Genomic DNA, 25157 nt, shown 5'->3' on the forward strand with positions numbered 1-25157 from the left:
TGTCCGGTCATGGGGGCGATGTCGAACGATGAGGGCCAGGATGTGCCCGTTGGCGCCGACAATACACTGCATTTGCCGCACTCGGTGTGGCTACGCGAGCAAGAGGCTGATGCCTCTTTGGCTCCACTGCGAGAACTGATCGGGAAACCGAGATCTCATTTGGCAGGATGTAAATGGCAGTTGTTTCGGGGCCAGGCAGGATTACTGATGTGTACGGATGGGTTGTTGGACCATTCACGCCTGGTTGTGCCGACGTCCCTTCGCCACGATCTGATCCGCGCGCTGCACGCCGACAAGCTGATGCACCTCGGCGTGCAGAAAACATTAGACGCGATGCAGCAGGATTTCTTTTGGCCTGGCATGACAGCGGATGTTACTAACTTTATCCGGTCATGCCATGATTGTGCGAAGCGGAAACAGCCACGTCAAAATTATGTCCCGCCCCTACGATCGATCGAGGTATCCCGTATTAATGAGCTGGTTGCTCTGGATATCCTGGGCCCGTTCCCTCCATCGGCTAGGGGAAATAAATACCTTTTGGTCGGGGTCAAATACTTTTCTCGCTGGCCTCTGCCTGACCAAACGGCCTCATCCATCACCGAGGCTTTCTTGAATGGCTGCTCACAGATCAAGGACGTAACTTCTCCTCTAAATTGCTCAAAGACGTGTGCTCTGGCTTGGGTACAAAGAAAATCCGCACTTCCCCTTACCATCCGCAAACGGATGGCATGGTGGAACGATTTAACCGCACCCTTTCGGCCATGCTTTGACACACGGTGAGTGAAAAACAAACCGATTGGGACTTGCAAATACCGGGCGTTCTGGCGGCATACCGCATGGTTCCGCACGCGTCCACAGGATATTCGTCATTTTTCCTGATGTATGGCCGTGAGAATGTACCCCCGATTGATGTGTAACTTGGTGCAGTGGGGAAACAACCGTCCCCTTCTTTGCCTGACACGTGCGGGACTCGCTTAAACGGGTTACGGAGGCGCGAGAGACCGCCAGATGTGCGACGGCCCGTACGCAGGCAAGGAACGAGAGGTATGAGCGTCGATCGCGAACTGGCATGCCTTGGTCGGTGGTCGATATGGCATGGCTCCATTGCCCTCAGGTGCCAGTGGGAACGTCCCCTAAACTGCACAAGCCTTGGCGGGGACCTGTCGCGGCTCAAGCCCTATGTTGACCCACATGCTGGCCCTTCATCCCCACTTGTTGACCTGCCGGGGTCTGGCGTGCCAAATGTGCCACTTGCATCGCCGATTGATCCACAGCGGGGCTGTGTTCTACCCCCCGCAGACGAACAGGTTTTGAAGGACGACGAGACCCCGGACGTTCCACCTCCAACGGGGCTTGTCCCAGACACAACGGAAACCGAAAATTCTTCTTCTTCTCCACGGCAACCACCTCCTGCTGAACAGTCGGCGAGGCAACCACGCGCGAAGAAAGGAGAGGGTCCGGCGTCGCGTACGCGGTCGAAGTCTCTCCCATTTCGCTAACACTGTTTTCCTTGCGGTCTGTCACCCTGGTGTTACTGCGTTACAGGGGCGCCCTAATGTATGTCTGCTGTTTTAATGTTTTAATTCCTCTGCGCGTTGACGCGTACTCTCCCTTACCTTGTGAATGCGTCATGGACGCCCTAAGATGTTATTCAAAGGGATTCGTTGCTGTCACTCTTTTCCCAGCCGAGACGGCTAACTTTTTACACCGGTGGGGGGGGGGGGGTGATGTAATGTGAGGATATATCCGGGTTGCTGATGGATCACAACTCGTTACGATGATTGGCTCTGCCGGTCCTGGCCCATAACCAATGGGGGGAAGTCTAGGGGCGTGGCCCTGACGTAATGGGAAGGTGACATCTGTAAGTAGAGGATTGGTTCTGGGGCGTGGTCCCGGGAGCATACGATGGAGTCTAGAAGATTCCATAGAGGTTAACCAGGATTGGTGGAAAGGTACCACGTGACATGGGTATTAAATAGGGGTGGAGACGAACAACACGTGGTCAGATCTGGAATGAACGGAGGGTGAGGCCACGCGGGAGCGGGGTCCAGGCTGCCACGTGGCCGCGCGTGTCTCTCTCTCTATCCCTCTCACGCTGTCTGTCAGCAGCGTGAAGGAGTGTTGTAAAAGAAAGACAAATAAAGACCGGATTCCATAAGTCGCTTCCACGACCTTTATTACAATTGGAAGGACGTTATTAACCAGGTAAAGTCTTAACTGACTGATGTTTCCATCCTACCTGCCTATGTCAGCTGCTATTTCCGACTCTCTGTGTATCTCTCTCATGCCTCTCTCTTAAATCTCTCATACTCACATGTCCTTTGCATTGTACCCTTTGGGTTGCACTCATGCTTTGGATTGCACCACTCTTCGATTTTACATTAACATGCGAGTCTCTCACATTAACATAGCCACTTCCGTACCTTCGTCGAGGAGGGCGCTCTCCGATCTTACAGTTACATGCTAATTTCTCACATTAACATCACTAGCTCCGGCCACTTCTTTATGACTCTTCAGCTACACCCATTTCAAACCTTTTAAAACAGTCTGCCTCAGCAGCAGACCATGCATTCCCACCTGATGATGGATGCTTGTATTGCGCCCGAAACGTCGTGATATATTTTATACCTACGTGACATTACCAAAAGAACCAAAGAGTATAGATTCCAGCAGTCACAAAAGCTTCAAATCACTATGAAGCTCACTCACACCACTGTGCACACCAACCCCGCTCTGCTTACTCACCCCGCTGTGCACACTCACCCCCCTCTACTCACTCACACTGCTCTACTCACTCACCCCGCTCTGCTCACTCACCCCGCTGTGCACACTCACCCCGCTGTGCACACTCACCCCGCTCTACTCACTCACCCCGCTCTACTCACTCACCCCGCTGTGCACACTCACCCCGCTGTGCACACTCACCCCGCTGTGCAAACTCACCCCGCTCTACTCACTCACCCTGCTCTACTCACTCACCCCCCTCTACTCACTCACACTGCTCTACTCACTCACCCCCCTCTACTCACTCACCCCGCTGTGCACACTCACCCCGCTGTGCACACTCACCCCCCTCTACTCACTCACCCCGCTCTACTCACTCACACTGCTCTGCTCACTCACCCCGCTCTACTCACCCCGCTGTGCACACTCACCCCGCTCTACTCACTCACCCCGCTGTGCACACTCACCCCGCTGTGCACACTCACCCCGCTGTGCACACTCACCCCGCTCTACTCACTCACCCCGCTCTACTCACTCACCCCGCTCTACTCACTCACCCCGCTCTACTCACTCACCCCGCTCTGCTCACTCACCCCGCTCTGCTCACTCACCCCGCTCTGCTCACTCACCCCGCTCTGCTCACTCACCCCGCTCTGCTCACTCACCCCGCTCTGCTCACTCACCCCGCTCTGCTCACTCACCCCGCTCAGCTCACTCACACCGCTCAGCTCACTCACCCCGCTCAGCTCACTCACACCGCTGTGCACACTCACCCTGCTGTGCACACTCACCACGCTCTGCTCACTCACCCCGCTCTGCTCACTCACCCCGCTCTGCTCACTTACCCCGCTCTGCTCACTCACCCCGCTCTGCTCACTCACCCCGCTCTGCTCACTCACCCCGCTCTACTCACTCACACCGCTCTACTCACCCACACCGCTCTACTCACTCACCCCGCTCAACTCACTCACCCCGCTCAACTCACTCTCCCCGCTCTGCTCACTCACACTGCTGTGCACACTCACACCGCTCTACTGCCCCCCTCTACTCACTCACACGCACCCCGCCATGCTCACCCCCTCCCCCTCTCTTCACCTCCGATCACGGCGCCCGTGAAAATCAGCTTCCTGCGGTGCCGCTTGAAGAATCCACCGAGTGCGGCCAACATAGCTCACGAGTCCGGGACCTCCTCCGCTGCCCCACCGGCTCGCTCAGCAGTCCCCGGGGGTGGTGGGGGGTCCTCCGCTCCGTCGGCCCCACAGGATCGGCAGCGCAGAGCTCACGATCACGCCACTCGCTCAAGGCGCCGTGCCGGCAGACATGTTGCTCAGGGAGAGCGGCTCTGCGCATGCGCCAACCACCCCTCCCCAACATGGTGACCATCGCGCCCCGCGCGCAAGTTCCGGTCGCTGCTGCCTGCCAGCTCCCCGTGCGAGCGCCGCGTCCCGCGTGCAGCTTTATCAGTCCCAGGGCACCGTCGTAAGCGTCGCAGCTGCGACTACTCCGCGTTGCCAGGACAAGCAGCCGGTTCCATGAGATCCCACGACTGTCACGGCGGTGTGTGGGGGCCCTGGGGCACCGCAGCGCTACCCCCGTAGACGGGGGGGGGGGGGTCCTTTCAGGAGGAAGAATCCCGAGCTGCTGTGCGTCGGCGAGGAGACTTTGTGGATTGTTCTGTTACACTCCTGCGTGTGATGGCAGCAACAGCAGCAAAATGTTCTTCCAGAGCTGCTCAATGCCAGTGTAGAGGTCTGCTAGCCACTGAGATGGGGCTTCAGAAGAGAGTTGTCGTTTTGCTATTCCTCCGTTGAAGGAGCGTAGAAAACTGGTTTCACTACACAGTCTCTATAGCTCTACGAGTCTTGAGTCTCTGGGTTTACTATAGTTTGGCTTGCATGGCGACAATCTCACTGTGAATGAGATGTTGCGCATCCGCTTCTCGGTGTTCTGATTTGCGTTGATGGTTGCGCCAGTGTAGGAGTAGTCAAAGTCAGGAGGTGCGATGTTTGGGACTCACCATTGAGGTGTTTATTTTGGATGTTACAGATAGGGATGAGATTGGGACTTGGTTGTGCGCAAATCGTGTCATTGTCGAGGTATTATTTGACCAGTGGGTGTAAACTCGTGTAAACTGCGTTGCAGTTTGCATGTCTGCGGTCTCAAGTGTTCCGCCTACAATGCGCGTTGTGTTATTTAATATTCAGATTCTTTGAGTCTTTCGGTAAAGTCCCGTAGATGGTTCAAAGTTTGCATCTGTCAGTTTAATGTACGAGCTGCCGGACCAGGCTGGAGCATAGCGACTGCCACTGAGCAGTAGATCACAGCACATCGACAACGAGTGGAGCGCCGGAAGGCGAAAGCACAGCAAGTTGGTGCATCTGCCGGTCATCTCACTCAACCCATGGCACTTGGGTCTATCCCGTAACCTCCTGTGGCCTTAACGCGCAATTAGTCTGGCACAAGCGCCGTGGTGACGTCACCGCAGCACATCACCGAAGGCGCCCCCAGGTGGTTGATTACCGCACGTAGCAGAGGTGAGTCCGCTATCAATGATAACCCCCTAGAGTGGGGTCATAGCGAACTGGGCCACTACAAAAGGACATTGCTTCAAGGAACATCAGATCAGTTGTTAGCGCATTGGCAATGTGCTCAAAGTGCGTGCCTTCGGCAGTAACGGCTGTGTAATTTGCATATATATGAACCTAAAGGATTACGTACATCGCAAGTCACTTGTGTTATGTGTTAAGTAGTGACGGTGCTAGCACCGAGCATTGAGAGAGGTGGCTATTCTTCATGATTCTCTGGCGGCTGTTAGCTATCACTTAGCATCGACCTCTCTTCCTCATTCAGCCGGATGAGAAGCAGCAGCATAAATGTACTGTGAGTGGTGGCCGCGATGTTAGAACACCATAGACCAGGAGTCGGCAACCTGCGGCTCTGGAGCCGCATGCAACTCTTGAAGGACCGCTTAGTGATGTTATTTATGAAGTACCCATCGTTTCGTATTCACTACATGCATTGCAGCTATTCAAATATTGAGTTGTCGATCCCCTGTAGTAGACCATGAACCACCCTAATGTGATACATTCAGAGGCCGGTTATCTTGCTGCCATAATGACTATCGTCACACTTACTGGGGTAATACCGACCTGGTAGAACATCTGAATTGGTTGTTCTATGGATAGACTGGCCCCTTAAGGTGCCCACTATATGCATATGGAAAAGTGAAGTTTCAGTTTTCTGCGATCTCTACTCGTTATTCTTGGTGTAAAAAGTCAACAGCTGAGAAAGTTCTTGCACTGTGTCAATAATTTACAAGATGCTCAGGATTCGTCCTATGCGCCTTTGCCATGGCTGTGTGTGTTGACTGTCGTGCGTTTTTCAACTTCGTTGGCGCAACTTGTCGATGTAACAGGCAAGCTAATGAAGCAGCAGGAGGCGTTACCTTCAAAACAATAACCTTGAACTTTGAGAGGCACCCCGTACTGGTCCCCTGCCAGGACCAGAATCGGAGACGAGCACCTCCATGTGATGATGTATGTTGATGTGCACGCTACGTGTAGGATGTGTGATTATGTGCGATTATGTGCACGGTGTCCCAAAAGTCAAGACAGGATTATTGACTTCATTTTAACGCTGTCATTGAAATGTTTTAATTGTTTATGCTTAAAGTTCGTTTTGTTTTTATCTATTAATAATCTTTTTTTTGTAAAGTCACGTAGATAGAAGAAAAATAATAATAAAGAAAGTTAATGAAAATGAAAGAATAATATCGATTTCTTGACTTAAAGCTTTCGTGACTGCAGGAATTCATATTCTTTGGGTCTTTCGGTAAAGCCACGTAGATAGAACAATAATAAAAAAATATCACGACGTTTCGATCGCAACACAAGCAATCGTCATCAGGTGAAACAAAATTATAGCGGGAGAGCTGCTGAAGCAGGATGTTATATAGTTTTGAGATGGGTTTAGCCCAAGGGTAAGTGGGTGGGGTTAGAGATGGCTCCAGTTCACTACTAGGTGTTGATGGTCAGAAATACAATGAGCTCTATGGTGTAGAGTTTTTATGAGGGAATTCTTCTGGGATGGATGGTGTTGGGAGTCAGGTTTTAGGTAGGTATCCGTATGGGTGGCTTTCCTGTAGACAGAGTGTCCCATTGAGCCATCTAGTCTCTTTTTTATTAAAACAACCAAGAATGGTAACTCGCCATCCCTTTCCACCTCCATTTATTGGCTGGGTGTATGGAATTGATGTGGTTGAAGAATTGGCCCAGCACTGGTAGGCCATGTGTAATATAAAAAAATAAGTGCTAAATTAATTTCAAAAGAAAATGCATATATTAATGTTCATGAAAGTCAGTCTGAACATTTCACAGTCAGGTGGTGAACTTGCAGCTCTTGCTCTGAACGTGTATCAGCCATACGAAGGAAGAAGAGGTTTGGACATTTGTTAAATAAATGAAATAACCCTGTGATTTGGTAAAATAACTAAAATTATCCTATGCGATTTACAAATAAATATAATAACTTTGTGTCCTGACTTTTGGGCCACGCTGTATTTATAATGTGAGTATTTATAATATAATCACACTAGTTTGGGAATTGTGTGTTGCTATCCTTGACTTTAGGGAACATCTGCATTTGAGGGCAGCACTGAGCCACCCAGAGATCGCTGAGCCATGAACCCTGGAGAGCCTGGTTCGGAGACTGACAAGTGGATGCAGCAAGCGTTCAACATGGTACTCCTCTGCTGTTCAGGCCACTAGCATGCGGCAGCCACCACCACCACCACCACACGTCCACTCGATTCCTCAGCACTGTTCATCATCTCAAATTGTATTGAGAACATGAATAGAGGAATAAGCTGGTTAGCAAATCCGAGCCAGTCATACCTGCTTATTAGTACACATTGGATGTTAATAACTTTTAAACAATGTGATACAAACAAACATCCTTGCTAATCTTTTCCACAAAATATACTGTCCAGAGTATAGTTAATCAACAATGCAACAATTAAAACGTTTTAGTAAAAAATAAAATTGTCATTATCTCATATCGTGGAGCCTGACAGAAACAGGAGACTGCCATGACTTGTGTGTGCATTAATTTATAATGGTCACCAACAATGCACAGTGTGATGTAGCACAGAGAGACATAGCTTTCTCGGTTGAGTTAGTGGTTTTTGTGAAATAGGTTTGAAACTTGCAGAATACCACACTGCAGTGTTTCCCAACCTGTGGTCTGTTTAACCTCTGGTGGTACGCATGGCTGTGGCAAGTGGTCTGCGGAACTGTTGCAGATTATATGAATTAGAGCCGTTTTACATAAAAAAAAATATTATTGGTGCATGGTGGCATGTGAGAGATGTTTGAGGGTTGACAGTGGCCCACGTGACCTATAGAGATTGGGAACCACTGGCTTACCATTTAGCTGTAATGCGCAACAACAATAATGCAGAGCTAGAATGTGTGAAGCTGTTTTGGACGAGACTGTCTAACATAACTGTTCCCACATCACATAGTGTGGTATTTTCACTAAAAAGCCTCACACTTGCCCTAGGCAGCCCACAATTTTGGTCAAATGTTTTACTGTCAGGCAGCTAAGATTGAAAATTTGGCAAAATAGGGAAGAGCTTGAGATGTACTGTAATCTTTACCAGAAGTATTTTATTGAACAGAAACAAAAACGGGAAGGTACAGCATGCAATCAAAGGGGGTTAGGTGGGGGGATGTGAGGCATAAAGCATATAACGGAGTTAGGGACCCACACATAGGGTGAACGTTATAAGTGGACAAGTCTTAGTGGAGGGAGAGATGCTTTAAGGAGTGTTGTGGGAGAGGCAAATGAGGGTGTGAGAGTGTGGTGTGTGTTGCGGAGGTTGGGTGACTCACAGGGGGAGGATCGTCGGGGATGAGGGGGGGGAGCAGCCCTTAGACCATTCGTCCTCTAACTGTACTGAAGGCTGCAATCTTCAAGCAAGCACGTAGGACTATGGGAACAACTGTCTGCTTAAGAAGCTACATGAGACTTGGTCCTGTGTAGGATTATAAGAAAACCCATTAGCGTAGCTTGAGATGAAGTATGGTGCCATGGATGGCCATATTGGTTGGCCATCCATGACACTATGAACCCAGCTACCTAAGTTGGATTCCTGCTCACACCCAACATCGCTGATGATTATCTAGACGGTTCCTGGACCTTCCTGAGGTCAGCTCGGCCTTAAATCGGTACCATGTGTGGTATGTACACATCAGCACTGGGGAGACAAAGGGTTAGGGTGTGGTGCTGTCCACTATCCCCCTCATGTGCCTGTCGGCCTTAATAGGGGCTCACTAACAGCAATTACTCCAACAGTCTGCTGAGGCCATGTGGGGGTTATGTGTGTGTGCAGGCACAAACGGCCCTGGCGCGGGGGGAGGTGCCAGTCGGCTGCCTCGTGGTGTACGCGGGACGTGTCATAGGGCGCGGGCGCAACCAAGTCAACGAAACAAAAAACGTGAGCTTGGCGGGACGACGTGCGGACACGCGGCTGGCACGCATTCCCTTTCGTATGTACGTTGAACTTATTTCGCACCATATGGAAATGTGACCCATGATGTTCTCGCCCGGGTCACATTTCCATATGTGCACGTGCACATTCCTTTGGTCAGTATACTGCTGGATGAGAGGGCCTTCTCATGTTTGCACAGGTCATGAGGGTTATTCGACCATACTTTACCATGATGATCAGTGCAGATGTGTGCCCCCGGTTTCTTGCAAATGAGACTCTCCTGTTCTGGTGTGTTCTCACCTGATTAAAATAAACTCGAAACTATGAAAACTGATTATAGGTGCAATGTTTCTTTAAACGTTCGTTTGGAGTGATTCAGGCTTCAAATTGGAGCAGTTACGCAGTGGGCCAGCTTTAGCGCCTTCGCCATTTGTTTAAAAATCAGCAGCCACCCTCATTATTACCGTGGTGTATGATAGCGGCAATAATACCGTGCACTCTCTGCTTCACAGTAGTCGCTAATGAGCCTCTGGATGTAATTCGCAAGAGTTGGCCACTGTGCTGGCGTCTGGATCCGCATTCTCCAAATTGGAAAATTACGCCGCAAATTACTCGATTGGAATTCTACGCGGCAATTGTCGCCCCCCCCCCCCCCCCTTACTCGCAGACCATTCATCAAAATAACCATGAACTACGAAGGTATATGAGGCAGACTTTCGTCATTAGCCATGATCGATCTACTCTTGGATGAAGGTTCCTCAAGCCATCGCCATCAGTCATGGTCTTTCAATCCAACATTCCATCCAGCTCACACACACAAGATGATTAAATCACTGCCATCTCTCCTTTGGCTGCCACTCCATTATTTTACTTGACCAATGGCCAGCAGAATCTCTTCGCACAACTTGTCCTGAAAAATCCCACTTAGATCTTAGCAGTCAATATGATGTCCATACCTTGCGTACGTTCTCTAATCCACACGTCCCTCTTTCTGTTATCTGTGTACAGACTGCACAAAAGCAATACAGATACAATCGAGACAAAAAAACATTGGATGCTTGAATTTAAATTGTGGGGTGGAGGTGTGGATGGTTATGTGATCCGTGGTGACTCTACCCCCCCCCCCCAACCCTGCTGCCAGGCGACGCGTCACGCCGAGCTGGTGGCACTGGATGAGGCGCTGGAGTGGTGCCGCGCCCAGGGCCTCGCCCCGGCTGGCGTGCTGCAGGCCTGCAGCCTCTACGTGACCGTGGAGCCCTGCGTGATGTGCGCCGCCTCCCTGCGGCTCCTGCGTATCCACCGTCGCCTGGCCGAGCGCCACCTCTGCTTTCCGTCGCCTCGCTCTGACTTTGGCTATTACAGCTCTGTCCGAAATGCTCGACCACTCGATCGCCACGCCATTGGGTTTAGTTGGCGTGGTCACGCCACCGCCCAGCCGCCGCTATAAGAGGCGAGGCCTCCACAATGTTATGGACAGCTTCCCAGTCACGTGTAGTTGGGGCAGTGTGCAAACCAACATGGTGTCAAATGAGCATGCCAAATTCATCAGTCTATTAAGCCTGATTAAAGACAGTCTGGGGAAGATGAGGATAGCAAGGGTGGCCATTTCAAAATCGTATATTATATTAACAATTATATATTTATGTATTTTGTGTATTGTCCATGCCTCCGTATATAAACAAATGTTTTCAGTCCCATCGACTTATTGGCTTTTCAATAGGCCGATGCAGATATTTTTTATACTTCTTCCTTCCTGTAAGGCTGTTCCAGCAGTAAGCGCACCGTAGGGTGCCTCATGTTCTCTCGCCTTGCACAATGTGAACACGTGGAGTGGAACACAGCTGCGCAGGCTCCTTGACCGCAAACCCCAGGATTGCCCCGCGTGGTCTGCGGCTGCCGGAACGAGCGCTTTGGGGGCTGCGGCTCCGTCATGAGCGTTCACTCAGCAGAGCTGCCCCACACAGGCTCAACGTTCCAGGTGTGAGCCAGGGAGGGTGTGCATCTGAAGCCCTGAGCAAAGGGCATTTGAACAGTGAAATGCGGAGGTGGAATGATACCATCACGTTACCCTCGTCGTCACATAACAGAGGCATGCTTCTTCAGTGTTCGTGTTCTTCGCGACCATTGGGGAACATCTGCCCTTGCTGCCTAATGTGTCACTGCCTCCAGGATCTGTTCTATTCTGTGCTTCTTCCCTGATCTGTCTACTCTTGCGCCATTCTGTGATATCGCTTTCAATCGATCAAAGTGTATTGGTCGCATAAACAGTTAAACTGATGTTATAGTTGGTGCAGTGAAAAGCTTAAGTTGTCAGCTTCACAACATTGCAATAGAATGTCTAACAAATAAACAACAAAAAATGTATAATTATTTTTGATCACGAAATTACTAAACAAATCCAAATTCCAAACCAAATAACACTAACAATAATCAAAATAACAATCTGCATATATTCTTGGGATGAATGAACACAAAGATAAACTATGAATGATATGTACAACAATATATATTCGCGTGAGCTCTGTCGAGTACACGGTATATGAATATGCAGTGTATCTCAACAGCTGATGTGCTGTTTTGCCACGGCCTCTGAAGCCTGTTGTTTACAGCACCGTGCGCGTTGGCGTGTCACCACTCGTCCTCTTTACATGTCCATAACATAAGATCTTTTGTCTCTTTATTATGGAGTAATTATTCGAAATGCATTGTTGTGTATTTAGTAGCATATTAAATGCATGTGGTGTGATCAACGGCAGCTCGTGGCCCAAGTTTGAGACTGCAACAAGCTTGACTTGGCCTTTTCAATGTTTTTAGGTGATGCCTGTTTGTGGCTTAATGGATGAATGGAATGTAAGGGCATCACGACACAATTTGCCAACGCTGGGCACCCAACAGACCTGTTCTGCTAAGAGGCTGCACAGGCACATGGTATGATCTAATGGAGCTGGTGTTGCCACTGCCATCAATAAATGTTCCTCTCCACGTGTTACCTGAGATTGGAAAATCCAGGGTGGACAGTGTCGTTTCCTCAGAGTGGAGTCATGAGCGCCTCCTGGGCATGGTTCAAATTACATAAGTACACTAATTCCCAAGCTTGAGCAAGGCAGCAAAACGACAGCAAAACAGTCCCAGGCAACACAGTCCCTCAATAAAATTCCACATAAAAATGTAACTTTTGATAAATGGGTAAGGATAAAAGTTACAAATCACATTTGCAAATGCAATTGTATCCAACACTAATCATCTGCTTCAGTATATTTTTTTAAGGAAGAGTTATGATGTGTGCTTTGTAAATGTTGTCATGTCCCGTATGTGATGTGCAATACATTTTAAATATTGATATTTAAAATGCAGGAAAATATTAAGTGGCTCATGTGGTGGCAGAGGGCTGAGCTAGCACCACTCAGATCCTGGGTTCAAATCCAGGCAGCTGCCCTCCCGTTAAACCAGGCTATCAAGTGCAGTGTGTTGCTGGTCACAGTAGGGTCACCAGTGACTGCACAGAAAACCCATTCATTTGAAATTGTTTTTTTTCACTTTTGGTTTTCTTACATTTTTGAAAACAAAGCAGTCAGTTTTATTCACATGACACGATCACTTATTTTCAGGCTTCTCACCAGGCATGTGTCAGTGCTCCTCGTGGATACGAGGCCAGGTGAAGTGACTTTTCAAAAGTATATCCTCGACATCACTTTTTGGGATGGGTGTCAGTTTTCTGGGGCCTGACATAGGTGTGGTGCCTGCTCGCTGTGAGAGTTCAAAAGAAAAAATGTCTTTTGTCTCATGATAACTCAATAGCATGATTATAATATAATTGGGGACAATAATACTAATAATAACATGAAGCACTGTAGCAACAGGCAATTTGCAACTAAGCGATTTGGTGTGTAATGTGTGTGTGATGCAGTGTGTGTCAGGGGTGCGTTCCCAGGAGGCAGTGGACATGCTGAAAACCTTCTACAAAGGACAAAACCCCAATGGTCAGTGCTTCCACTACGCCAACCTTACACCTGCATTTCAAGCTGCTCTTACTAGTTTAACACGTAGGTTTTCGTGACGAATTTTATCCATAATCCAGGTTTTTTTGGTTAGATTGCGTAAATATATAAATGTGTTGTTAAACCCGCCACCACCCGACAGCCAATTAGTAAGGTTATTCACGTAAATGGAACATTCCAATTCGTTACTAGTGTAGAGGTGTTACGGGAGGGCGAACAAACACCAGGGGTGGTTATGCCCGCACACGGAAGGATGCTTACATCCACATCCGCACTGTTCAGCCTGGGGGGCTGAAACAGCGTTGTGATCCCCCACGGCCCCACCCCTCGGTGGGGGAGTTGCTATATAAGGCGGTGAGCCGGTGGGCTCGGGGTTCAATGTTTAGCTTAAACCAGTGAAGAAGGAAGACCGGCTAGATAGGCCCTGGGACTCCCCTGTGACCGACCAGAAACCGCCACGTCATCAACAGCGGCCGACGGCGGCGACCGCCAATCAGCGGCCAGCGCGTCACCAGCGGTGCGACCACTGATGGCGTCCGCCGTTTCCGCCGATACTGAACAGATTGGCGGGAACGACGGTTGGCGATCTACAGCTGCGGAGGCCTCGTTCCAGCAGAGATTACCGGTCCTCAAAGAATTTGTGGCGGAAGACGGCGACTGGGGAGCCTTCCAAAGACGTTTCCTCGCCCACCAAGAAATGTCGTGATGGACGGACGATGAGGCGCTACGCGCGCTGCCGGCGACGCTGGACAGTGATGCCCTCGCCACCCTCACTACGGCGCCAAGATCGGCGCGCGCCACACTGCAGGCGGCGCTTCGACTCCTGTCTGCAGTCTACGGTCCACCTTCTGACTGCAGACAGCTGTTTTACGATCGTCAGCGGGGCGCCAAGGAATCGCCCCTGGCATACCGCACGGCTCTCCTGGCCCTGGCGAAGACGGCTTTCCCGCGGATGTACAAGGAAGGGGTGGACGCTATGGTGGCTGAGAAGATATTGCTGTTGGCGGACGATTTGGACATCGTCGTCTTGGCACAAGACGACAAGGAGATGTGTTCCCTGCGGGCCGCACGGCACATCCACGCAAACTTGCTGTCCCAGCGTCGCAAGGCCAGCAAGGCGGCGGCCATACATACCGTGGCTGCCACCACCCTCCCATCGGAAGAGGTCTGCGCTGTGGGTCGCCCGACGGAGTGGAGATCCGGGGGACGGCCAGCTCGGGACGGGCCGAGCCACCAGGATCAACCTAAGCCGTCTGGGGCGCTCACGCGGTACTACAACTGTGGCCTCCGGGGCCATGTGGCTTCGGGATGCCGGGCTCCTCGACAGCGCGGTGCGACGCCTCGGCCGGACGACACGCCTCTACCCAAGGCTCCGCAGCGAACTCCGGCAAGTCGTGGCACCCCACGTTTGGCCTACGCACACACCTGTGACACACTCACGCATTGCAACGAACGGGGGTCAGAAATCGGCTGTCGTTGCGTCGAAATGTGCCGCGATGGGGAGGGCGTTCCAACCGGGCCAGTGGTCTGAGTTGGCCCATCGCATTGTTGCCGCATCGGCGGGGTCGTCGGTCGTTGTGGGGCATATTGATGGGGTTGAGGTGCGGGTCTTAGTTGATACGGGAGCATCGGCGACAATTGTGTCCGATTTAATTTATAACATTCTCCCTGTTCAAAGCCGTCCTCTGCTCCCCGTTGATGTTCCGTGCTATGCTGCCAACGGGGGCTCGCTGGGCATTATCGGACAGATCCGCGCGCAAATTTGTATTGGGGACATCAAATTATCCAGGCTGGTATTGGTCTCCTCCTCGCTGGCAGTTCCGTGCCTGTTGGGGACGGACTTCTTGGCCAAAATGCCAATTCGAATCTTGATGGACCAAGGCTGCATCAAACTCCCGTCGGGCCGACGTATGATGTTCTTGTCCTCCCCCGCTATTGTCCGTATGGCATTTGCGATGGTACAAGCGCTTGTTACGATGACGGTACGCGTACCGCCAGGGGCTCAGATGCTCGTGCCTCTTAGGCTGCGTCGACCATTCGCTAAGGGGATTGGGGATCGGGGTGTTCTTTTGGGACCGTCTAGGACCGGGGTCAACGGACCTGATTTGGTAGCGGCCCAGACCATTGTGAAAGGGGACGGGGACCCCTTCATCGCGGTCCTCAATGTTGGGTTGCGAACGGCTGTAGTTCCTCAAGGGACCGTGCTTGCGAACGCAACGCCGGTACCCTGTGAGGAACCGGTCATTGGACAAGTGAGCACCGCTCCTCCGTCGCAACCGCATTCGGACCTGTGATGAGGGGTGGCTAGATGCGCTTTGCGCGGGATCATCAGACCTGTCCGACTCACAGCGTGATAAGCTACGAACCCTTCTGCGCGATTTTTCCGACGTTTTTAGTCGACACAAATATGATATTGGTTGTACTAAACTGCTGCGACACCATATTGACACGGGTGACAGCGTGCCAATCTGCCAAAATCCTTTTCGGTTGAGTCCCGCCGAAAAGGATCATGTCAAATCGGCCGTAGACGACATGCTAGCTGCGGATATTATATCCCCTTCTACCAGCCCTTGGGGTGCACCCATCGTGTTAGTTAAAAAACACGACAGCTCATTGCGGTTTTGTGTTGATTTTCGTCGGCTAAACAAGATTTCCGTAGCCGACGCATATCCGCTCCCTCGGATGGATGAATCGCTTGACGCCCTGGCGGGGGCGCGGTTCTTCTCCACATTGGATTTACTGTCAGGGTTCTGGCAGCTCCCTCTGGATGATGAATCTAAAACTAAAACAGCTTTCCGTACGCCGCATGGCCTATTCCAATTTAACCGCTTGCCGATGGGGCTCCACTCAGCGCCGGCAACTTTCCAGCGATTAATGGAATTAGTCCTGGCTGGGTTGCAATGGGATTCTTGTTTGATTTATTTGGACGATATCATCGTCTTAGTAAACCATTCGACGAACACCTCCAGAGGTTGCAGGCTGTTTTCCTCAAAATGCAGGCTGCTAATTTGAAATTCAAGCCGCAGAAATGTCATTTGCTCCGCGAATCGGTGCGGTATTTGGGCCACATTGTTGGACGATCAGGTATTGCCACAGATCCCGCCAAAACGCAATGTGTCAGCTCCTGGCCGACTCCCACCTCGGTGGGGGAGGTCAGAAGTTTAATTGGTTTCACGTCTTATTACCGACTGTTTGTCGCCGATTTCGCGACGATTGCTAAACCCTTACATGCCTTGACATCAAAGGGGGTCAAGTTTCACTGGGGACAGGAGGAGGAGGCTGCTTTTTGCTCCCTTCGGGACGCCCTTGTGGGGGCTCCGCCATTAAGTTATCCCGACTTTTCGAAACCCTTCTTGCTCGATACGGACGCAAGCAACACGGGCATTGGGGGCGTGCTTTCCCAGGTTGTTGGGGGCGTAGAGCATGTGGTAGCATACGGCAGTCGGGTTTTGTCTCCGGCGGAACAGAGGTACTGTGTTACCCATCGGGAACTATTGGCAATCGTTTACTTCATTCAGCAATATCGCCCATATCTGTACGGTCGCCATTTCACCATCCGCACAGATCATGCGGCACTGCAGTACGCCTTGCGGGTTCAACAGCCATCGGGACAATTGTCCCGATGGTTGGAGATTCTCCAAGATTTCGATTTCGAGACTACATATCGTAAGGGCGTTCGCCACACAAACGCAGACGCTCTGTCGCGTTTGCCGCCCACCTCCGAGTGCGCTTGCCTCCTGGGTTCGGGGCGTTGCAGACCTCCGAATGTAATCTCTGATTCGGTCCTTGCGGCCGCCGCTGATGCGTCTTCAATTGCGGGTCCTATTGAGCAAGAAGGGAGGGATTCTTTGCTGGGATTGTCTGTTGCGGAGTGGGGGCGCCTCCAAATGGAGGACACCTCCCTCCTCGCGTTGCGCCGTCGCATCGGGGGATCTGGTCGGGGGGTGGAAAATGTCGACTCGTGGGGGTTGTTGCAGGGTCTCTTGATGCATTGGGATGGGAGATCCCGCCGCCACCGGCTGGTGGTGCCTTCCACACTGAGGGGTAGAGTGGTGTGGGCTGCTCACGAGCGACTCCTGCACCTGGGGACTCAAAAAACCCTTGCCATGCCCCAGCTGGATTTTTCTTGGCCGGGGATGGCAAGGGACATGGATGATCTTGTAGGGTCTTGTACTCAGTGCGCGTAACGGAAGCCACCAGCAAGGGGGTCCAACCCACCATTGCAGTCTATCAAGGTTTCCCGGGTTAACGAACTCGTCGCGCTTGATATTTTGGGCCCATTCCCCGCTACACCTAGGGGAAATAAATACCTATTGACCGGGGTGGAATATTTTACGCAATGGCCTATGGCCTGGCCCCTAGCCAACCAGTCAGCAGCAGCCATCGCGGAGGTCTTTGTCCAGGGCTACGTCCTCGACAAAGATACTCCGGAGCGGCTGCTGACCGACCAGGGGAAAAATTTCTCAGGTAAACTTCTCCACGAGGTGTGCGAGCTCCTGGGTACGAAAAAAATCCGTACCTCCCCATATCATCCGCAAACTGACGGGATGGTGGAGCGTCTGCATCGGACTATCACGTCCATGCTGTCTCAACAGGTGTCTAAATCCCAGACCGACTGGGACCTGTTGTATCTATACCCCTTTTTCCCACCGCCGGGCCGGCCGGGGCTGCCCCTTGTGACGGTCCCGCTGCAAGAACGCGCGCCAAAACGCGCAGACTTTTGTGAGGTCGGCCGCTCGTGCAGCCCTTGCTGGGGTCGCGGGGTGGGGGGTCCTTGAAATTGTATATATGTTGGTTTCTTACGGGATGGGGTATTTATTGGGGGGGGGGGGGGTGCGTCGGGTTATCTTTTTTTCCTCTCTCGGTAGTGTTGTTTTTTGTTGTTGCTGTTGTTGCTGGTTACGCGAGGCACACACGGGTTTGGGGGGGGATGCATTTTTATTGTGGATTTTGTTGCAGCCGGGACGGCTGCGGGCTGTAGAGGTGTTACGGGAGGGCGAACAAACACACCAGGGGTGGTTATGCCCGCATGCGGAAGGATGCTTACATCCACATCCACATCGTTTAGCCTGGGGGGCTGAAACGGCGCTGTGATCCCCCACGGCCCCACCCCTCGAGGGGGGAGTTGCTATATAAGGCGGTGAGCCGGTGGGCTCGGGGTTCAGTGTTTAGCTTAAACCAGTGAAGAAGGAAGACCGGCTAGATAGGCCCTGGGACTCCCCTGGATCGCTGTCCTTCTAAGGACCGACCAGGGCAAGCCAGTGGCGTGGCCCTGAGAGCCGAGAGCCGATGCTCTTGTAAGAGCCGGTCTGGGGACTCAGGGTGCCGTGATCCCAGCTTGGCCAGAGCGGGATCAGATAGCCTCCCCTAGCTCTGTAGTGGAGGACCTGGGAGTAGGCTAGCCGGGATAGAGATCGTGGGATCTCCCTGTTAGACGGGTGAAGGGGCCAATACCCCTTCGAGTGTTGTATACCTTGGCCTGTATAGAGTGGAACGTTTAATAAATAAGTGTGCCTCCGACTACATCGTCCAAGTCTCGTTGAACCTACTACACTAGTACAGCACACTGGTGTGTTGGAGAGCAAAGCCACAACATTTACAATCTGAGTACGACGTTTCGCAAATAATTACATCTAGCTTCATCAGGCTATAGCCAGATTTGTGGAGAAATCCTCGGTTACGTTCCTACTGCACATGGACATGCCATATAGTTTGCAGTAATTTTTCCCACACCCAGACTGGTTTGTGTTATTGTGTATCTATATAATGTGTTTTAACTTGTGCAACAATAATAACATGGTGTACATCATGGTATCTAACATGGCATTTAAAACATACCACCACTTATGATACTCCAGTGAACATTATCATTTGTCACCCTCATTGCTGTGAAAGTGTTAGGGCCAGTGAATCGACAGCTCTTCTCCTTAGCTGTGAATCCTAGAGAATATGCAAACTTAATTGGGTGACAGGGAAACAAGAGTTGCATTTTGTATGTATGTATGTTGAATTTATATCGTACCTTGCATAGCTAACCATGCTTTCGGAGGTGTGGGATCATCAATTGCAGTTGAGCTTTGTTGGATGGGCAGTGTCTCCCTGCCGTGCCCATCATGGATGCAATTGTTTTCACTGATTTATATTGCCTCAGCTTCAAATTTTGGGAAATCTCTGCATTTAAAACATACACATTCACTTAACTTGAATTAATGGTACAGCTCACTTGCCTTATATCTCTTGCAAAAGCTATCATGGTCAGCAGTGATTGCTGCATCTGTTGAGCTCAAAATAGATTTGCCATATCTTAATTTTTGGAGCTTTCGTGACTGCAGGAATTATTCTTTGGTTCTTTCGGTTAAGTCACGTCTAAAGATAAAATAATAAATTAAAATAATAGCGACGTTTCGATTGCAACATAAGCAATCATCATCAGGCATAAGAGAAATAGCAACAAAAATCTAACTAGAAAACTATAGACAGACATACAAGCAGACAGACATCACAAGGACACAGAGAGAGGACACATATCGGCACAGAGAGAGGGGTCGTTTCTGTGACGGTCCCTTAAATATAGGGAGGGGGGGGGCGGGGACGGAGAGAGGGAGGGGGCAGAGAAAATTAGCATATCAATGAGTGGACGGCAACGTGTTGCTGCTGCGCAAGTAAGATGACGACGTGGCACGGCACGCAAGCTTGAAAATTAGGAGAAAGACACACTAAAATTAAATAACCTCGCAAAATATCGAAATGTGATGTAATGCAACACAGAGAGTCGGTCAACACACAATTAACGCATAGCCTGGTTGATTACGTATTTCAAAGATTGCTAAGTTAGAATTTAAGTGTGAAAATTTCAAAGAGGACACAGGCAGAGAGAACAAATAGCCAGATAGAGAAAAAAGATAAGCTTAAAACTTCCCCGTAGAAGTGGTTCAATCTTAATTTTTGGAGCTTTCGTGACTGCAGGAATTATTCTTTGGTTCTTTCGGTTAAGTCACGTCTAAAGATAAAATAATAAATTAAAATAATAGCGACGTTTCGATTGCAACACAAGCAATCATCATCAGGCATAAGAGAAATAGCAACAACAATCTAACTAGAAAACTATAGACAGACATACAAGCAGACAGACATCACAAGGACACAGAGAGAGGACACATATCGGCACATTATTTAATTTTAGTGTGTCTTTCTCCTAATTTTCAAGCTTGCGTGCCGTGCCACGTCGTCATCTTACTTGCGCAGCAGCAACACGTTGCCGTCCACTCATTGATATGCTAATTTTCTCTGCCCCCTCCCTCTCTCCGTCCCCGCCCCCCCCCTCCCTATATTTAAGGGACCGTCACAGAAACGACCCCTCTCTCTGTGCCGATATGTGTCCTCTCTCTGTGTCCTTGTGATGTCTGTCTGCTTGTATGTCTGTCTATAGTTTTCTAGTTAGATTTTTGTTGCTATTTCTCTTATGCCTGATGATGATTGCTTGTGTTGCAATCGAAACGTCGCTATTATTTTAATTTATTATTTTATCTTTAGACGTGACTTAACCGAAAGAACCAAAGAATAATTCCTGCAGTCACGAAAGCTCCAAAAATTAAGATTGAACCACTTCTACGGGGAAGTTTTAAGCTTATCTTTTTTCTCTATCTGGCTATTTGTTCTCTCTGCCTGTGTCCTCTCTGAAATTTTCACACTTAAATTCTAACTTAGCAATCTTTGAAATACGTAATCAACCAGGCTATGCGTTAATTGTGTGTTGACCGACTCTCTGTGTTGCATTACATCACATTTCGATATTTTGCGAGGTTATTTAATTTTAGTGTGTCTTTCTCCTAATTTTCAAGCTTGCGTGCCGTGCCACGTCGTCATCTTACTTGCGCAGCAGCAACACGTTGCCGTCCACTCATTGATATGCTAATTTTCTCTGCCCCCTCCCTCTCTCCGTCCCCGCCCCCCCTCCCTATATTTAAGGGACCGTCACAGAAACGACCCCTCTCTCTGTGCCGATATGTGTCCTCTCTCTGTGTCCTTGTGATGTCTGTCTGCTTGTATGTCTGTCTATAGTTTTCTAGTTAGATTTTTGTTGCTATTTCTCTTATGCCTGATGATGATTGCTTGTGTTGCAATCGAAACGTCGCTATTATTTTAATTTATTATTTTATCTTTAGACGTGACTTAACCGAAAGAACCAAAGAATAATTCCTGCAGTCACGAAAGCTCCAAAAATTAAGATTGAACCACTTCTACGGGGAAGTTTTAAGCTCATCTTTTTTCTCTATCTGGCTATTTGTTCTCTCTGCCTGTGTCCTCTCTGAAATTTTCACACTTAAATTCTAACTTAGCAATCTTTGAAATACGTAATCAACCAGGCTATGCGTTAATTGTGTGTTGACCGACTCTCTGTGTTGCATTACATCACATTTCGATATTTTGCGAGGTTATTTAATTTTAGTGTGTCTTTCTCCTAATTTTCAAGCTTGCGTGCCGTGCCACGTCGTCATCTTACTTGCGCAGCAGCAACACGTTGCCGTCCACTCATTGATATGCTAATTTTCTCTGCCCCCTCCCTCTCTCCGTCCCCGCCCCCCCCCTCCCTATATTTAAGGGACCGTCACAGAAACGACCCCTCTCTCTGTGCCGATATGTGTCCTCTCTCTGTGTCCTTGTGATGTCTGTCTGCTTGTATGTCTGTCTATAGTTTTCTAGTTAGATTTTTGTTGCTATTTCTCTTATGCCTGATGATGATTGCTTGTGTTGCAATCGAAACGTCGCTATTATTTTAATTTATTATTTTATCTTTAGACGTGACTTAACCGAAAGAACCAAAGAATAATTCCTGCAGTCACGAAAGCTCCAAAATTAAGATTGAACCACTTCTACGGGGAAGTTTTAAGCTTATCTTTTTTCTCTATCTGGCTATTTGTTCTCTCTGCCTGTGTCCTCTCTGAAATTTTCACACTTAAATTCTAACTTAGCAATCTTTGAAATACGTAATCAACCAGGCTATGCGTTAATTGTGTGTTGACCGACTCTCTGTGTTGCATTACATCACATTTCGATATTTTGCGAGGTTATTTAATTTTAGTGTGTCTTTCTCCTAATTTTCAAGCTTGCGTGCCGTGCCACGTCGTCATCTTACTTGCGCAGCAGCAACACGTTGCCGTCCACTCATTGATATGCTAATTTTCTCTGCCCCCTCCCTCTCTCCGTCCCCGCCCCCCCCCTCCCTATATTTAAGGGACCGTCACAGAAACGACCCCTCTCTCTGTGCCGATATGTGTCCTTTCTCTGTGTCTTTGTGATGTCTGTCTGCTTGTATGTCTGTCTATAGTTTTCTAGTTAGATTTTTGTTGCTATTTCTCTTATGCCTGATGATGATTGCTTGTGTTGCAATCGAAACGTCGCTATTATTTTAATTTATTATTTTATCTTTAGACGTGACTTAACCGAAAGAACCAAAGAATAGATTTGCCATAATTGTCAAATATAGATTTATACAGTGGCCTCTCGGTTGATTAACAATATTTTGTATTAACTATCCGCCTTCCATAGAGTCCCATTGTTTCTATTAACAATACATTTTGGATTAGCGATATGTTTACGATTTCACGCGTACCACCAATTTCGGCCAATCGGAGCTCCTAAGTGGACCTCAGCCAATCAGCGACGCCCGTTTGAGCCTCAACTTCTCTATCAACCCATTAAGCCATCCATCTTCTTTGCCTCGGGTAAGAATTTTATTTTATGCTTTATTTATGCGCCTTTTTGTGCTATATTCATTATTTTTCTATGTTTCTAATCATATTAATGCTTTAATATGTTCTTATAACGTTTATTTATTAACATTGCGTGTTAAAATATTATAAACTATGTTTTATATGGTGTAAAAGGTCAACTTCCAATTGTCTTGGAACAAATGAAGCACTTTAACATGTATTTCCTATATTCGATTAACGATAATTTCACTTAGCGATGTTTTTTGTGGAACCAATTAATATAATTAACTGAGGGACCCACTACATTTCCATTTTTCACAAATAATCACCACAGCTTCATGTTCAGCAGCATTGGTCGGCCGTTGTAAGTTACAATCTGTGAGTACAGCGATTCGTGGGTTTCTCATGAAACCGTGATGACGTGTCACGCTGTGTGTTCCACATACTGCTGCGCCGTGGCGTGACGTCATCGAGATGTTGAAGCTCACTTCCACAAGCCCCGGTGTCACTTGCTCAGGCGGCGTTGCCTCTGTGAGGATTGCGCTGTTCATCCCCATGTAACGTGGCGTGATCTCTCTGTCGTTGCTGCAGCTCCGAATCCAAAGATCAAGAAGGGCAACCAGCATCCCAGTGACATCGCCTCCTCTCCTTCGCTCTCGACACTGTGATGGTTCTACAGATGGTGGTCATTTCATGTTCATGGCTCATTCGGCTAAAGACCAAAGGGTTTACAACAATCTATGGTATGGCCATCATTTAATGAGTGGTGGTGGCAGCAGCATATGCCTGTAGTCCAGCACTGTGGAGGCTAGGGTTGGTAGATCTCACAAATATTGCGAAATTCCCTTCCCGTGGGTGTCAAAGTGCAATATTCTGAGTTTAGGGTGCCAAGCTGAGGATATAGTAACTACTTCGCCTGGTATAAAGGAGGTTGTGGGTTCGATCCCACCTGTTGTATATTTAGATTTTGCTCGTTCTCCCTGTGGTCACGTGGATTTTCCTCCAGGTTCTCCTGTTTTTCTCTCCACGTTTAGAAACATATGGCTGCTATACATTTCCACATGATAAGCCACTTCATTGAGCTATCACCTGTGACCAGGTCACTTTTGAAAAAGATCTCTGCATTCGAGAGTGAGTGAATACTGTGCGGCATATCATACGTTGAAATTATTATTATCAGAGCTGTGATGCTCAACCACAAGTATCCCACTGCAGTAATTCACAATTATGTGACCGTTTGTGAAATTGATACTCTTCCATCTACTTTTGTGCAGAAAAAAATCCTAATTTATCATATGTAAATTTAACACTTCGGCTTCCGTGACTAATATCCATAATAAAGGTTTTTTGGGTTAAATCGCTTTAATATAAATGTGTCGTTAAACCACCACCACCTGACAGCCAACTAGTAAGGTTTGTCGCGTAGACAAAACATGCCAGTTTTTTTCTTGTTGTGGTTGTCCCACCTGATGACGATTGCTTGTGTTGCGATCGAAACTTCGTGATCTATTATTTTTCTACCTACGTGACTTTACCAAAATAACCAAAGAGTATGGATTCCTGCAGTCACGAAAGCTTCAAATCAAGCTTAAAACATGCCCATTAGTTACTTCAGCACCGAAGTTATATGACTACATTAACCCCCCTCTCGTTTTCGCGCCTCATCGGCTCACAGTGATGACACCACCTTTATTTAAGACTGAAACAGGAAGACTTCACAATTCTGGTAAATCGCCTGATGAGGCTGGTTATAATCACCAGCGAAACGTCGTACTCAAATTGTAAGTGGTTGTGGGTTTACTCTCCAACACACCGGTGTCCTGAAGAAGTAACTAATTAGCACGTTTTGTTGTCATGACAAACCTTACGAGTTGGCTGTGTCGCGTAGTGGTGGTTTAACACATTTACACGATCTAAACCAAAAAACCTTTATGTCTCTGCCAATTTGGTAAACTTGTATAACATTTGTAGAAGTTAAAATTGTTAATTTGTACATACAACCCTTTTACAATAAACTCGCAGAAACGCAGATAAGGGGTATGCTCATTGTGGTTTATTTTCTGATGAAGGCCCACGTGACAAGCCACAGCACGGGTTCGAGAGTCACTTGGCTGGCGCATGGCAAAGCCGTGGTTGGTCATCTCCTGTGACGCGCGCTCTCTGCCAGTAGGTGGCGCAATGGTACACGGCACAACTAACTGGTGGTTATTGTACAGTCTCTTGACGTTCCAC

The 25157-nt window shown here is 48.9% G+C and overlaps 2 protein-coding genes across 5 annotated transcripts in view; one reads left to right on the forward strand and one right to left on the reverse strand.

The window, feature by feature from the left end:
* PEX3 (peroxisomal biogenesis factor 3) overlaps window positions 1-4068 on the reverse strand; it is a 61957-nt gene extending 57889 nt beyond the window's left edge. The window contains exon 1 of the mRNA XM_078866223.1: window positions 3820-4068. Within this exon, the coding sequence (XP_078722349.1) occupies window positions 3820-3892 (73 nt within the window). The 5' untranslated portion in view covers window positions 3893-4068. The remainder of the gene's footprint in view (window positions 1-3819) is intronic.
* Window positions 4069-4099: 31 nt separating this feature from the next.
* On the forward strand, window positions 4100-24922 carry ADAT2 (adenosine deaminase tRNA specific 2). Of its 4 annotated transcripts, none has more exons than XM_078866226.1 (7): window positions 4100-4281; window positions 7353-7463; window positions 9116-9220; window positions 10356-10506; window positions 11086-11192; window positions 13122-13194; window positions 20549-21023. In XM_078866226.1, exons 2-7 carry the CDS (start codon window positions 7404-7406, stop codon window positions 20647-20649), a joined length of 597 nt encoding a protein of 198 aa, XP_078722352.1. In that variant the 5' UTR covers window positions 4100-4281; window positions 7353-7403; the 3' UTR covers window positions 20650-21023. The 4 variants fall into 4 exon arrangements, with proteins under 4 accessions (XP_078722352.1, XP_078722353.1, XP_078722354.1 ...); XM_078866227.1 differs by having other exon boundaries at window positions 4100-4203; XM_078866228.1 differs by lacking the exons at window positions 4100-4281; window positions 20549-21023 and adding exons at window positions 4290-5258; window positions 23517-24922.
* The last annotated feature ends 235 nt before the right edge of the window (window positions 24923-25157 follow it).

This window comes from Lampetra fluviatilis, chromosome 22 (genome assembly GCF_964198595.1).
Source record: "Lampetra fluviatilis chromosome 22, kcLamFluv1.1, whole genome shotgun sequence".
NCBI lineage: Eukaryota > Metazoa > Chordata > Hyperoartia > Petromyzontiformes > Petromyzontidae > Lampetra > Lampetra fluviatilis.